The sequence below is a fragment of the Scaptodrosophila lebanonensis genome, unplaced genomic scaffold (assembly GCF_003285725.1).
Source record: "Scaptodrosophila lebanonensis strain 11010-0011.00,11010-0021.00 unplaced genomic scaffold, SlebRS2 tig00001415-arrow-pilon, whole genome shotgun sequence".
NCBI classification, from domain to species: Eukaryota; Metazoa; Arthropoda; class Insecta; order Diptera; family Drosophilidae; genus Scaptodrosophila; species Scaptodrosophila lebanonensis.
The window spans coordinates 13,143,955-13,161,001 of NW_022060742.1; the positions used below are offsets into that span (position 1 = coordinate 13,143,955).

Below are 17,047 nucleotides of genomic sequence, written 5' to 3' on the forward strand. Positions count from 1 at the left end.
TGACTGATGTTTTTGTACATAATAATATTTAAATATTGGTTTGGAACTCATGGTTTCATGCTAAAGATACCTCAATTACGATCATTTATTTTACGAAGCTTAAAATATATTTCTTAATTAAGATTTAAATTGAGCCGCTTTGCAAGTACCTCAAAATTGACAGAGACAGATTTATATTTTTTTTAAATAAAGTTTTTTGCAAGAATTTAGAGTTGTTGCAAAAATACAAAATTTTATTTCCAGTGTAGCTACAGCTGAATGCTTTGACATAATAAATTAATAATTAAAGTTATATCAAATCAAAAGTTGCTCGCAACTATATTCATAAAAGAATGCAAACAAATAACGAACGAACTGTTCACTTTACAACACTGTCTTATGATACTTTACAATACTATTCCCATCAAAGCTACATCTTGTGAAATTTGGCTTACATCTTACATACAATTCTTTGTATATATAGTACTTATGTTGTCTGTAGGATTATGTGCTAAAATCCTTGATGTCCACGATTAAAAAAAAAAATTAACTATACTACATAGTAAGTAGTTAAGCAACTTTTCAGTAATTCAATTTCTATCGATAATTTTTTTCAAAACGTGCTTTCCCTTCGCTTTGAGCCAGCACTTTTTTTCTAGAATATTAATTGATATGCCACTTAGAATTGTCGCTTGATATAAGATACGAATTGCCATATATTTTAATACCTGTATAAAAATATTTAAACTACTCGTAAGTTTTACCAAAATGTCTAATTAATTAACGCCAGCAAGGCAGCCACGAAACAACAATCACTCCCAGGACCTGAGCCCATGCCATCTGTTCTGATTTAATGAATGATTTTCTTTATGCACATTTCAAATTGTGCAAATTGCAAAACTATTCAATTTCAGTCATGTGCAAAATATTAAATTACCAAAACCAAAAGCCAAAACAGAGCAGTGCGGATACAAAACAGACAAACTCACGCACACACACACACACACACACACCACAACTAATACACGTACACTCGAATACAGCAAATTAATTAATAACGCAAACAACAATGACAATTTTCCGCATGAAAAACTACAAAATGTTGTGACTTACAAAACAAAAATCAAAATAGAAAATAGAAAATAACAAAACAAAAAACACGATATAAAAATTAATATATGAGTATGAACAGAGCACATGTGTGTTGTGTGGGTAACACATTTGATAATAATCAGGAATAAAAATCGCCAGTTTACTTTGCTGTTGCTGTTATTCTTTTTGTTGTTGTCAAGTTATAATGAGCGCACATGTGAGTCGCATTGAAATATGATTTTGTGTGCCTGTGTGTGTGGTTGGTATGGAAAATGTTTTACATTGATAAACATAATTACAATGTTTAGCGCCAAATGTGTCGCCATCTGCCGGCAATTCGTGGTAATCAAGCGTCGCCATAACCCAGAGCACATTTCGACTATGATTAAAAAAAAAAAATGGAAATAAAATTGAAATGTACTTCTAATTGCAGAATAAAATGCAAGTATAAGAGAAGTAGAGACAACTATAGCAACATCTTATCCGAAAACATCATCATGTTATCTACTCTTAAAAACTCGAAATAAAATGAAGAAATCCCTCTGATAACAATTGATAAAACGTTAGTTCAGAATAATAATATAATTCAGATTTGACTCTTTATTTGATATATGCCACAATATTTTATCAAAATTCTTTAACTTAGGAAATATAAATTTTAAGCTGTGGGATATAGGAATTGAAAACTACGTTATTTTAATGATATCTAAAATTTTATATTTTTAAAAATAAATTAATTTCTTAATCCTAAGACCTATTTACGTAACTGCCTTCAAACCAACACTAATATGAAATATTTGGCATTCTAAAATTAACTCACCTTTAATGAAACTAACAACATTTCCTCTTTAAACAATATAAAAAATTTTCATGTGTCCCAGCAAACTCTAGAACATTAAACAACAAACAATATGTTAAATTACATATTTTTCGGTTTATCAATCAGAAATTCGGATTCATACATACTTGTATAGTGTCAGGTAACACAAGAAATGGTCCAGAAGCAATGGATTAAATAAAGATAGACGGATAGAGATGAACATTTTCATGATATAAAATGTTTTCAGGGTGTCGCAAAAGTTGCCTTCTCTATTCATGTTTGTGAGTTACTGTGTGTGTGTGGGTGCGTGTGTGTGTTATACGAGTACGTCTGCCTCCGTCACGTTTCTTTTTGCCTTCTGTGTGTGGTGACTTGTCGCTCCTGCCTGTCGCTTTTACTTTTAGACACTGCACAGACTGATGACGTCTGACAGTCAGTGTGTGGGTCTTTGTTGTTGTTGCTGTTGCCTTTTGTTGTTGGCTTGATTATGATTTTTCAGTGTTATTTTGGCTTTGGCGTAACAAAAATCACGCACACGTGCGTTTTTTGTTGCTAACAATGTGAAAATCTCGTTTGTCTGCCTTTCTTTCATTCTTTCGTTTTGTTTATTTGTGCGTGTGTGTGTGTGTGTGTGTGTGTGTGTGTGTGTGTGTGTGTGTGTGTGTGTGTGTGCATTGTGCGTTCTAGCCATTGAAAAGCTGCATATGCCGAGGGGCATAAAATGATGCTGTTCGTTTAAAATTACATTCTAAAACATGTCATTGAATCCAAATAATTTGTAGCTTTAATTTGTAATAGCGTTCAAGATTTTAGGAATACACGAAACGATCACTATTTTCTATTGAAAGAAAACTAATATAGCATATAGTAAAATAATATAAGATAATACATTATCAAATAAAACAATGTTTTAAAAATCATGTTACAAACAACTAACTGTTTTGTTTTTCTTAAATATTTTTAAAAGGTCTGTGAAGAAGCAGAACCAAGTTATTTTTATACACAACAAGAAATTCGTCTTAAATAAAAAAAAAAATTTAAAAAGGAGAAAATATTGAAATTTGTATAACACTTATTAGATATTTTTTTATTAAATATTTAACAGAAATGTGTTAATAACGAAACTAAAACTTTAGCTTTAAAATAATTTTAATTTCTTCAAATCCTGTTATCAGAACGTTAGAAAAATCTTTCAGTTTTGTGTCACTTCTTCTATTTATTGTTGGAAAAAAAAATTCCCATTCGATGAAAATGCTTTCAACACCCACCAAATATTAACAAAATAGCGACTCAAGATCCCACATTGTACATTCCATTGCAGTAGGTTAAAAAAGCTCTGAAGATGAATTATAAATTCCCATTACAACAGTTTTATTCAGCACTTTGCAATGTGTATAAATAGTATTGTATAAAAGATCTTTTCTTACAAGTTTTTAAAATGTTTGCAACATTTTTCACCATTTCCTTCAAAGATTCTGCTTCTCTATATAAATATGCATTCATCTGCTGCAGCATTGGGTTTTAATCATAAAAATGCGCTTTTGTTTTCGCCCACAAAACAAACATAAACACTTGACTTTTATGATTTTAATTCATTTTCTTTTAATCGACATTATCGCATTAAAGCAGAAAGGCAACTTGCTATGAAAAGTTGCCAGCAGCTACGCTCACTGTAGTATTTTTCCGTTTCGAAATTCTTGGCATTAAGTATGCAGTTTTATTGTGGGCTGCATGCGGAAGTTTCTGCATGTGTGTGAGTGTTTGTGTGTGTGTGTGTGTGTGTGCTTAAATATGTGTGTCGTAATTTAATTTCATAAAAGCAATTGTATTTCTGCCATGTGCCGGCGACTAAGTTCGCCATCTGCAGACTGCAGAACCAAAAGCCGCCGCGACAAACTTCGCAAAATGACAAAATGACGTTGCCAGCCAGTCAGCCAGCCAGCCAGCCAGTCAACAGAGAGTGTTGTGTGTGTTGTGAGTGTGTGGCGAGTGTGTGCGTATTTGTTTTATTTTTTAGTGCCAGTCCACAGCAGCATCCAGCGGTCCAGGCGAGTACAGACAACAAGCATTTTCATTGTCTTGTTTGCTAACGCAGTCAGCGTCTGCGTCGACGTTGGCAGCGGCAGCAGCGGTCCTCGGTAGTCGCATATTTGACATTGGACTTGTGTGCTCTGATGGTGAGGAGGCAAAACATTACAGCGACATGCCGGCCGGTAAGAGACAAACACACGCACACACAGACACACACACATCAGCAGACAGGTCGACAGACAGACAGACAGTCAGACAGAGAGACGGAGAGACACAACACATAATTGTGCATGTTTACTTTCTGTGTGCTCGTTGATTTTTTAGTCTGGCAGTCAACGTGGCGTATGCGCAACGTGTAGTAAATACAATGAATGTACACACACACACACACACACACACACACACAGATACATGCATGTATGAATGTTTGGCATCATTTATGCACAAACGCTGCCAACTGCTTACAAATTCACCAACTGGCAGCCTCAACAGCCTTTTTATGTGCATTTCTCTGCCTTGCGCGCAGCTATTGTGTTTTGCAAAAACGAAAATTCTTTTTATACCCTACAAATAAATTAAACATTCATATGTGGCTTATAATGCAATTAAAACTCCTTACTGATCGAAGCAATAATCGAATCTACTGTGGTATTGAAACAAGACATATTCAAATATCTTAAAGTCTCGAGATCTGGCAACCAATAATATTTTTAAAAACAAGTTAATAACACTTATTATTAGAAATACGTGTCATACCTTTTTTTTTGCTTATTTATATTTCTTCATAGCTATCTGATGGTATTAATTATTTCAAACTAAAATAGCGGAGAAAGGAAGTTTGCTTTCATTAAAAATATAATAGAAGTAAATTCAAATATGAAAATGATTCCTTATAAATTGCAGTATTCCTGAAAACAAAACTAATTTTTTTTTATTTATAACCAAAAAAAAATTTTCTTGAGCACTCAAAACTAATTCAATGTCAATCAGAAACCTGACATCTGTCTCACATTTGAAATAAAAAAGTTCAAACAAGTTTTGAGAGAAACTTAAGTGAGAAAAGGGTCTTCATAGTGTCATAGGTCATGTATCTTTTTCCTTCTTTCCTTTTGAAAGGCCAAATACTTTGCCTGTTAACCACAAAATCCTACACACTCACACACAAACTCATGTATGTATGTGCTAGAATAAAAGTAAAATGTAACGAGGCTAGCGTCGGCATTCCAGAAACAAAAGATAAAGGAACAGCAAAGGGGGAAAAGAGTCATCTAGTAAAGGAACTGTTGCAAACGTTTTAAGCATTTTAAAATTAAATGAAAAATTGCAACCGACAGCCGGCACACTTCAACTGGCTGAGAAAGATAGCGGAAGCAACTAAGGCCTTCAGTTTTTGAATACAAGAAGAAGCAGCCACAAAAAGCCACACCAGACGCGTGGCAATTAAGAGTGTACGGGAGAGCTGATGAGTTTAAGTTGGAAATTGTACAATTCAAAAAGCTCGTACAATATAATCTTATTGTTAGATACATAAAGATTTATTATTCCAGCAAGTAATCAATTAATATTTCAAATGATCTCTAAGCTTTGCTCCAGCTTCAATTATTGGAAATGAAATTAACACTCATAAATACATTTATGAATCGACTTTTAGATTTGAAAATATTTTCTTTGTTTAAACAGCACAACAAAAACGAATATCAAAGTTATATCTAGCCAGCTGTAAATGCAATTAAACAATTACAATTAGCAGCTGCAGCCGCAACAACAACAACAACAACTACAACAAAAAACCAAATAAACTATTTGTTGCACGCACACACAGAGAAGAAATTACATAAATACCTCAAATAATCGACACGTTATCAACTTTTATGTAATTACAATAACGCAGGCGGGGGGAAATATTTAAGAGGGGGGTGTGCGGATGAATGCAATCCATATGTGAAAGCATATACATTTACACAATTCGACAATTCGTGCACACCAGACTCGTGCCTCGATTTGAAGTAGGATAAAGTACACTGCACACAACTTTTAGAAAAGATACATAATATAATGATTTCCAAAAAAAAACTCTTATTTAACAAATAATTAAAATTAATAGAGCTATCTCTTACTAACTTTAAATATTTCAACAATAAAACAATGCATAATATTGTTGTATATGAAGAGGCTCGTCATATATTCTTTATGTTTTTTATTTGTTTTAAGTTTCCCAATAATCCGAAGAAAACTTTTTAAAATTGTTATATAATCAACGCCTGTAAAGTTCAATTAAATTAAAACCTGAACTTAAGATAAAGGATTACAGGTTTAATTTGTTCTCCACATTTCTTTCATAACTTTGCTTATTTTTAAAAATCAACCAATAAACCAATTTTTAAAAATGGTTTTTGAATAACGTTATTTCATTCAGAAAATTGATGAATTTCGTAATGGCGTAACTTTGTTTAAAACGTGTGGATCGAATATAATATAAATAAGCAATTATTATTTAAATTTTAACAAGTAATCTGATCATTAAAAGGCAAATTGAAAAACTATATAGTTATTTTTTTATTTTATTTATTTATTTATTTTTTTCTTATATACTTAAATTATTTATACTGATCGGTCTTCTTTCAAATGAAAAAGCTAATGCCTAATGCGAGTTGTTTTCGATATTTCTTTCGCAACTAAATAAGTTCAGAAGTGTTTTCAATTTGTCGGGTGTCAGCAGCTGCAGCCACAGCTCGCACTTAATCTGGCAAATGGAAATGGATACATGTATCTAATAACTTAACTTAATAGAATGACTGAACTGCAACAACAAGAACAACAAAATAGTCAAACGATTTTATACGATCCCAATTACAAATGCTATTGAATCACTGAATGAAGGCGCCTGCAAAATTCATGTTCAGACAGACAGAGAGACAGAGAGACAGGCAGACCAAGCCGTCCGCCCGAATCAAGGCAAGACAATGGCAAGCAAATCAAGCGGTCATTGAAAATTTAATAGGATTTAAAAATTCTAAATTGGTAAACAAGACTTAAGCTTCGATTAGAACAACAACAGGAAGAACAACAATATGGAGAAATATTACAATGGACAGTTGGCTAAACAAACGAAAGTTGCTTAGGCCAAGCAGAGTGCTTGTGTGTTGGTGTGTGTGTGTGGATGGGTGTCTGTGCAGTTTTAGATACAGCTCTATCCCCCATACCCGTCCTCACCACCACCCTATTCTTCAACATCCGTCAATCCTCAAACAGCCACTCGTCATGTGCGCCAGCCGTGTAACCACAAGCTGCTGTGGCTGCGTGCCTAAAGTGGAATTGTTTGTAATGCGTTGATGGCGACAACGACAACAAACATTGAGCGTCAATGCCAACAGCAACAACAACAAAAACAGCAGCAACAACACCACTAATGTTGAGTTGTACGCTTGTGTGGGCGATGAGCAGCGAGCGGGAAGGCGGCAGTCGGCAAGCCGTTTGTAATTGTACTGTCAGTCCAAAGTACTTTCGATGAGGATTAATTTAAATGAGATTTTTAATTTACTCTAGCCTGGCTGGTGCTTGTTTATTGGCCTGGCTCGTTGCTGATTGGGACCGCTTTGTTTGCAGCTTTTGTTTTCGTGGACTGCTGATTGCACCTCAATTTGTGAACAGTTTTGCATGAATGGCCCCAACCATATGGTTGAGTGCTTTATACACGCGTTTCCCGCTAAATACAACATTTATTTATTCCTAGAATAAAAGCCAGTTGTCTGTAATGAGTCTAAAAGGAACACTTATTTATTCCTAGAATAAAAGCCAGTTGTCTATAATGAGTCAACTGCCCTTGCTAACGACTGCATTTGCAATTCTTGTGAACGCTTTGCATGAAAAGACGAACTTTTATCGCTAGATCGTTCACTATAGTAAGGTTGTTCCTCTTCCTGCTTGCCCAATAAGCATACAATTCTCAGTTTTTACATTTTTGAAAAATGTTTTTTATTTGATTTATTATCAAATTGAATTAGACTCCAATTCTTAGAACTCAAACATTAACATCTTCATATATTTCGATTAAACTTTAAGTAGTTTTCTTTGTAATCGCAAAACTTGGTAGATTAAATAAGACTTAAGTGAAGCGCAAAATAAAAAAAAATAATAATAAAAAAAAACAAGCAACCTTCTTATAAATAATAATAAAATACTTGTCTCACTAATTCTACTACCTTCTTGTCCTTTTGATAGGTAAAATTATCACTTAGCTTATTTGTAAAACTTTTATTTTTCCTCTATCTGAAGTAAAGTAATTAAAACATTTCAGATAATCTATTATTTCTAAAAAGGTAGAAAGAAAGAGTGATAGTTGGAATCATAGATCGAAGCATAGCGCAGACCTATATCTATATCACAAAAAATTGGCTAAAGCAAATACTCTACTACTTTTGAGACTGTTTTATTCATTCAACCTATTCTTGTAAATACAAATTAAGTAATGGCATTACAATTTATTTTGCCAACACACGGTTAGGAATGCAGAATTAAGGCATGAACAAAAAATTAATAACAGCCCCTAGAAGGGGCAAACAGAAATAAAACTAGATCAAAGAAAGTGGTAAGCACTAAATTAACTGAATAGGCGAATGCAAAAACTGCTTCGAAATATCAAAAATACGATATGGATATTTGTTTCAATCCTTCAGTTTTTCGGGAGCACCGTGTCTCTCTCTTAGTGCCTGGCATCGAAATCCCACTTCATTACACATGCTTTCACGAGTCTCCAAAAGGGGAGGAGCAGCGTCGAACCGAATGGACACATCTCCATGTCAACAATGTGCGTGTGTTCCATGCATGGCACAATGCCAGTCCTTTGTCTATCCAGCTGACTGCGCTTCAAATAGCTGAGCAGCATGCGAGACAACAAACAAAAAATGACTCACAATGACAATTTGCACACAAAACGAAGACTAATTGTTTGGCACTTGACTAACACTTCACGCACTGCTTGAGACACACGCCAGCACACCCACACACCCACAAAAAGGACGGACATGTTGATAACTGGGCAGTCAGACAACATGGCGCCTATGCAAGGACACGAACACAGCCACACAACTGCAATACGCCTGCGACAGTTGAGAATGAGCGAAACACACGTTTTGCTGATTTGACATTTCAATATAAATGACACAGCAGCATCGAGGAGGGGAGTTTGCAAAAAAATTGTCATTTTTGACACATGAAGTTTTAATTTATGAAGTACTTGCTAAAAAGGAAAAAAAAGAGAGAAACAGGGCATGCTAAAGTTTTGCTCATTGCGACAAAGTTATGGCGTGCCTTTTTGGGCCGACGTTGTCTTCCATTATCTGACCCACATGCCGTCTATCGTAGGCGTGCAATCTCACGACACCAGGAAGTTGGCGCCACTAAGTATGCTACGTTTTTAATACGCTTCACAAACGGCTGTCGTGCATTTGTGATCAGGCATGGCATTAAAATGAACAAAAGATTAGGCATAAAATTAATAAAATGATCAGTTACATTAAAAATAAATAAATTTAAAAAAACATTATTTATTGGGGGGTTTGTATTGAAACATACTTTTTTTTGTTCTCATTTATCAAATGATTTCATAACTTCACATATCTTCAAACTAATTCCTTGAAAACTTTCAACGAGTTGCTCAAAACGAGTGCATTTACAATATAGGTGCTTATTTACCAAAAAATGCTCTTTTTTTAATTACTTTTTTCAGTTTTATTTAACTTAATACAAAAGTAGTTTGTATATTTCAGTAAAATGTATTTTCCATATTAATGATTCTTTATAAAATTTTATTGAATTTTGTAAAGTCATATTTGCCTGATTTTTCTTTAAATAATTTAAAAAAAAATCAAGGAAATAAGCAAATTATCCTTTTTTATTATTTAGTAAAATGGAATAAATTATTCTTTATATAATTTATTTAATTTTCTAATGTCATATAAACTCATATATCAAATCAAAGAAAAAAGCAAAAGTTATTTTCCATATAAATGATTTTTATACTTAATACTATATAAATAATTCTTTGTATAACTTATTTATCTTCTAAGGTCATATTAAGTCATATATCAAATCAAAGAAATAAGCGAATTATCCTTTTTCATTACATTTCAGTAACATGAATTTTTCATATAAATGTTCTTTATAAAATTTTAATTAATTTTTCAAAGTCATATTTGCCTGATTTCTCTTTAAATAATATAAAAAAAATGTATTTTCTATAAAAATATTCTTTATATAATTTTATATAGTTTTCTAAAGTAAAGAAAAACAGCAATTTATCCTTTTGCATTTTTCCTTAGAATAAATAGTTCTTTATAATTAAATAAGTTGCTTCAAGAGGATCTGCCAGCTTAAAAGCTATTTGAAATATTCTTTAAACATAAGTATTTTTAGAGCATTACTTAGTCGTCCTTAACATCTGACTGCAGTATTTTTTGAATGTGGCACGTCAGGAACACAAAACAAGAAAAGCAGCAACAACGACAACAGTAAAGCGACCGTTGGGAGCGCATAGGGAAAAAATTTTGATTAATGTTTACTTCCGATTTGCATAAATCTTGCTTTAGCATTTTTGGGCGGCCCTGTTTTGCCATTTTTAGTTTCGTTTTTTCCATTCTTTTTTTGCTGTTGTTGTTGCTGTTGGATGGCCGCTTTGTTATAAATTATTTTTTTATTGGTCATGGACCGGGGTCGGAACAGCAGCCGAGCTAGTGAACGTATGCTCATGGGTTAAATTGTTTGCTTGCAGGCTCTGGGCCATTTTTGAAGGCTTAACGTTATTTATACGTTTGTTTGCATTGGCAGGCACCGAAAACAACAGTAAAAGGGCAAACAAAGAGCGTTCGGTAGTTAAACTGCAATGCAGGTCAAGGCGTTTAGCAGGATGGGAGCGGGGAGGTGACGCCACTGTGAGTTGGCAATTTGAACGCCCACCCACTTTTGGCCATAACTTTTCACAATACTCAACTTGGCCATAACTCTTCGATTACCTTTGCCAACTCATTTAACAAATGGTCCGCCTGACAGTGGGAAAATATAACAAATTTACCAAAAATTAGTTTCCATTGCAACACCTTACACAATCATAAATTTCCCAATGACCCCAGTCCTGATCGCCCGACCCCTTCACAGTTTCTGTGACTCTCGAGTTTCGGCTCGAGTTCGTGGCACCTGCACCTGCAACTGCAACGGCGGCCGCTGGCAATGGAAGTGCACAAAACTTTTCCTACTGCCAAAGTTGCACGCAAAAGTTCGCCAGTAAGTTAAAGGACCCGCGGGTAATTCGATAAAGCGTAAAATTTTGCACTTAAACTATTTTCTTTGGCATTTTGGCAATTGCATTGTAGTTGCAGTTGTAGACGCTCCTGTGGTTCTTGTTATTACTACTATTATTACTTGCCATTGTTGTTGGCCACATCGCTTGCCAAATTCGGTTTTCAGTTGACCTGTGTAAGCAGTTTTGAATGGTAATCAGTTGCTTGCAATGCAGCTTAGTTGCTCGAATCAAAGTAGACGATAAAAGAAAATGAAAATGAAAAACTCATTGTCGATACTTTGTCATCCTGTCATCCCGAGCAGTCACTTATGATGGACATTTCCAGAATTTTCGAATATTCAAGAGCTATTAGAAGAGTGGAACCGTGCTAGAATTAATATGGAGTTGAATTTATTTATTAATTTATTTTAGAAGAAATACGTATAATCGTATAATCTAATCGTGGAAAAGCATGGTTACCTTAAGCTAAGATATATAACTAAATAAATCCAAATAAGTTTAATAATTTTATAGAGGAAACTTTAAATATGCGTGAATATGTTTGTTTATCAACAAGGTTGAATAGAGTTTGCATTCTCAAGATTAAGATGGAAGTAGTGATGATAAATTTTTAATAGATTATTTACAAGTGTTGATGATTATATTGGGATTTGTGAATTAATAAAATATTAAACATATTTGCGTATTAATGGGTATAATAAATTAGCAGCAGAAACAATACATAAATATTTATATATTTGGAATTAAAGAATTAAAGCACAGATATTATCTGTCATACTAATGTCAGAGCTGATTATTGGGAGATAATTGATGTATACTCCTATAGTAAGTCTTCATAAGAAAATGCACAAACGATTTGCAGTCTTTAAAATCGTTTTTAATAATAATAAGACAGAAGTCGCTTGAGAATTTCCAGTCAAGATGGGTACATTTTGTTCAGCCTCCTATATTATAAATTAAGTATATCCCTTGGGCGCAGAATAGAAACTCCAGAAGTTGTAAAATAGTACTTATTCTGATTTGTTTTATTTGAATCAGAAAACAAATATACTTTGAAAAGAAAAAAAAAACAAGCATGCGAGTAGAAGTCTCTTTTAACCTAACTGCAACAAGAGGCCGGCGTTGGATCACGGCCCGAACGCTTAGTGATTGACAGTCGCGTAAACTCCTCAGCTGTTGTTGGATGTATTCCCACAGTATTCAGCAGGGTCTTGATGGTTAGACCCGATTTTAAGGCCGCAGCAAAACCCTGTATGACCTCACCTGCCACAGGTCCAATATAGTGCAGACCCAAGACCTTCTGATCCCCCGTAATTTCAGCCACGGCTTTCAAATAGCAATGACGCACACTCTTCTGCGGTATAAAGAATTCCGTCGGCTTATAGTAGCCATGAAAGACTTCAATATTTTCACTACCATGCTTCTGAATGGCCGTTTCCTCGGACATGCCCACGCATGAGTATTCCAGTGGTGTGAATACCGTGGTAGCCACATCAGCATAGTCCATCAACTGATTTGATGCGGCAAAGAGGCGACGCGCTAGCAAGCGACCCGATAATATAGCTACAGGGGTTAGCTCTGGACGACCATAGATAATGTCGCCCACTGCGAAGATGTGCGGCACATTTGTGGCTTCGCTGCCATCCACAACAATCTTATCATTTTTTGTCTTAATGCCCGCTGCATCTAGCTTGAGATCATCGATTAGACCTTTCCGTCCGATGGCCCACAGAACCGTGTCAAATATTTCACTATTTTGCGCCAGTGTCGAGGTATTTAAATATTTCACCAACAATCTCCCATCCGGTTGCTTCACAACAGCCGTTGGGATGGTTGTGTGTAAAAATGTCACACCTCTGTCCACCATCATGGCAGCTAGCAACTCGGACATTTGTCGATCAAAGCCACGCAGCACTATGGAACGTACCATAACAGTCGGGTCATAGCCCAAGCCCTTCAGGAAGCAGGCACATTCCAAACCAACATACCCGGCACCCACAACAAGGGTGCGTCCGGGCTCACGTTCCAAGCTAAATATATCATCACTGGTAATGCCGAATTCCGTAGCACCTGGTATGTCCGGGTAACGGGGTCGTCCGCCCACAGCCACAACAATATATTCGGCGGTTACCTTTTTCGTTTCATTCTCTTTCGTCTTGTACTCTATGGTGTGGTCATTCACAAAGACTCCCATCGAGTTCACATATTCGACCTTCTTGTCCCGCAAATCTACACGCGTCACCCAATTCACGGACTTTATGTGACCCTGAACTGACTTTACCAGCTTTTTCCAGTCTGGCTTGATGTTCTGATCGTTCACATTCCAGCCATAAGCCACAGCCTCGTGTACAGCCTCGCCCAGAAGCGAAGCCTGATGCATTAGTTTCTTGGGTATGCAGCCCACGTTGACGCAGGTACCGCCGACACCCCATTTAGTGCCCACCGGTGTGGGTTTCACGAAGTCAAAGCAAATCACACGCGCTCCATGCTCAACGGCTTCTTTGGCGCAGGCCAAGCCTCCAGAACCTCCTCCCAGCACCAACAAATCGTAGTCATATTTGTTTTTCGTAGGTGTGTTCTGATTACTCGTTGCAAAGCATTTAAAAAATACAGTTCCAATGCGACAAGGGCTCATCCACAAAAGACGGCGTGTTGGCGTCCCCAGTAACTTCATCAACGACATATTGTAAGGTGGATTCTTCAAGGAGTAATATGCAATAGCTAAGAAATGTTCAAATACGAACCTAACAACACAATTTTGTAATGATTTTAAGTTTATTTGTGGCTTGGCAATGCCAACTTGTGCTACAGAGTAGAGCTCCAAAACTATCGACTATCGATAGTTTTGATGCAACAGAGGGTTTTATTTACAATCGATGGAAGAGAGCACTACCTTTTATATTGAATAACCAGCACAAAATTAAAAATTAAATTAATAAGTATTAACTGACCCATATGAAGCTTATACTAGAAAAGACTATATCAACAATTTTGTCTATTACTTTTTAAAAAGCCTATGTTGCATGATAATGGTTTAATAATTGGTTTAATAGTTTTTTAAGTATTACTGCAATTAGACGTCTTAACAATAATATCGCTTTAAATCGCTTGTTATCGAAATTTTTTTTATATAAATTCGTAATTATCGATCGTGTATAACATTTAAGAATTAAGATGCTTTTGAAAAGCTATGTGGACTTTTTATACTCTTACTCGAAGGTTTGCGGGAAGTAACAAACGTAACAGGCAGTTCAACATAAGAAGACGAGTCGATCTATTGTCTCGCCGTCTGTCCGTCTGTATGAACACCTGGATCTCAGAGACTATAAGACCCAGATACACTAAATTTTGTAAGCACATACCTTATGTTTGTACACAGTATGAGTTTGTCTTATTTTTTTGTTGCACCCACACTCCCCCGCTATTAGGGATTTTCTAATTACGCCAGGTCTGCAAAATTTACATTCCCAACATTTAAATAACGTTTCGGTACATATAGTATGCATGTACGTATGTGTAGGTTGTGTTCGACTGCCTCTGCCCAATGACCCAGCAGTTTAAGTCAATTTGCGCATATCGACCCATTTAATTTCTATTTCGGTTTCCTTCGCACCCCTCCTCCAACAGAGCAAAGTCATCAGCAAGCTGGCGTGTGCTTTTAGTCAAATTTAACTCGATTAGCGCACCAGTGACCCAGTTAGATGCGCTGGCACTGGCACCACCACCCCCTCAAATATCCGCACACCCATTCGCCAATTGTTTGGCTGCTTCTAAACTTTTCGCAACGTAACCCAAAATCTCACGCTCATCTACTATGGGCAGTGACTTTTAGCAAACGGCGTTTTGTTCCAGCCACTGGTCATGGCTTCTCCATACACCATACTTATTGGGACGGTGTGGCCGTCAGTCAGCGTCGTTCGCATTCAATTGCAAAATGATTTATGTGGGTCAGTTCTGGGGCTAGCCACCACATTTGGTGGCCACCGGAGTGATGTGATATGCCAAGGGACGGGTCCTAAACACTTGCAGGCCATACATAGGGTTCGACGTGGGTGTCTACTCGTATGTGTGCTCGTTTCGTTCATTCATCCATCTGTTTTATGCGTTTGGACGCACAGTTTCCTCAGGTCATAGTTTCAGAAGTAGTTGGTGCTAAATTAAAACAGTGTCCGAAATACACGTTCATATACAATTTTTTTTGGGTTCAACATAAAGAAAACAGTCTCATCGTGCAATTATAATAGAAAATAATAAAAATAAAGACACTGAGCTAATGAATCGTAATTCGTATATTAATAATTATCCTCCTTAGGACAGATCTTAAATAAAGAATAAAGATTTAAACAAAAAAAATCGAATTCAAGTCTGAAAAAATTATGATGTTGTATAAAGTGTTTAATATTTTAACAATATTACGAAGAGTTTGTTAATTGGCTGCGATTGTTAAGAGATATCTCGTCAAGATATGTCAGCAAGTTGGGGAAAAATAATTTTTAAGGATCCCATTTTAGAATAAGAAATTATTTTAGAAAACATATTCCAGTGTTAAAGGTATTTCCGATTGAAATGATATAGTAAGAGAGAAATTCATACCGAATCTGCCGCAATAGTTGGAAAATAAGAAGAAGAACAATATTGGAGCATTAATAATAATTCGAAGAGTTTGTTAATTGGCTGTGATTGTTAAGAGAACTCTTGTCAAGATATGTGAGAGAGTTGAGGCAAAATAATTTTCAAGGATCATTTTAGAATAAGAAATTATTTTATTAAACATATTCAAAACATATTCCAGTATTATTGGTATTTTCGATTGAAATAACGGTATAGTAAGAGAGAAATTCGTAGTATGTGGCATCCGAATCTGAATTGCAATATGTGCTTTAATATTAGCAAATACTTAGTGCTTCCAAGAAGAAGAAAAATTTTAAGTTTTTTCCACACTCCATATTCGAGGGAATAAAGTAATATTTTAGATGCTACACCACAAGAAAAGAACCGACCTAACTTTTGCAAAAGCAAGTGCCGCATTATATTGCAGTGTAGGTTCAAGAAAATCAACGAACTTCGCCTCTGAACTTTTACGCAAAGCGAACGCACGCACACACATAAGCACAATTTTCTATACACACACATACATATATGTACATATACATATACATACATACACATTTACTACTCGTACATACCATATACAAATAGAGTAAAATGGTGAGATGTCAGTTTCAATGATTTATGTTTCACGATGAAACATTTCGAATTTTTGGCAGGCCGTTGCTTAACATCTTCAGCTTCCTGCCGCCACTGCTCGGACCGAAGCCTCCCCAGGGCAAAAGGGCGCTCTGGACTGGACCAAGGACTGTGCGAGCTGCTCGAGCTGTCCGAGCTTGCTTTGGTTATCCTAATTTCTAATCTAATATTTTGCGTACGACGTTGAAGAAGTGTCTGACACAAATAAGGAAAACGGAAGAAATGGAAGAGGAAAGAAAAAGCCGAAACAAAATTCTCTACTTGCATGCTTTTTCATGTCCAAATGCCTACTCGGTATGATTTACTTTTGCGGTTTGTTTTTGGTGCGTTTAACCGCAAATATTTAATGGTTTTATTTCCGAGCATCGCCACCCCATTTGCTACGATTCATTTGTGTGCGTGTGGTACATTTTGGCATATTTATTAGTTGAACCGAACGACCTAGAATTTGTAGTTATGCGTAGATGTTGTGTGCAAGTTTCTGTCGCAGCCATTGTTCAAGGTTAACGCAAAGCCAAGCCTGTAAGTGAATGATATGTAGCCTTTGGGGCAAGATTTTCGACACACATTGTTGGCCCCAT

The 17,047-nt window shown here is 35.7% G+C and overlaps 1 protein-coding gene across 1 annotated transcript; it reads right to left on the bottom strand.

Moving 5' to 3' along the window:
* Positions 1 to 12,218: 12,218 nt before the first annotated feature.
* LOC115632546 (thioredoxin reductase 2, mitochondrial) lies at positions 12,219 to 13,975 on the bottom strand. Its single transcript, XM_030529761.1, has one exon. It carries the CDS (start codon positions 13,900 to 13,902, stop codon positions 12,319 to 12,321), a length of 1,584 nt encoding a protein of 527 aa, XP_030385621.1. The 5' UTR covers positions 13,903 to 13,975; the 3' UTR covers positions 12,219 to 12,318.
* Between the last annotated feature and the right edge of the window lie 3,072 nt (positions 13,976 to 17,047).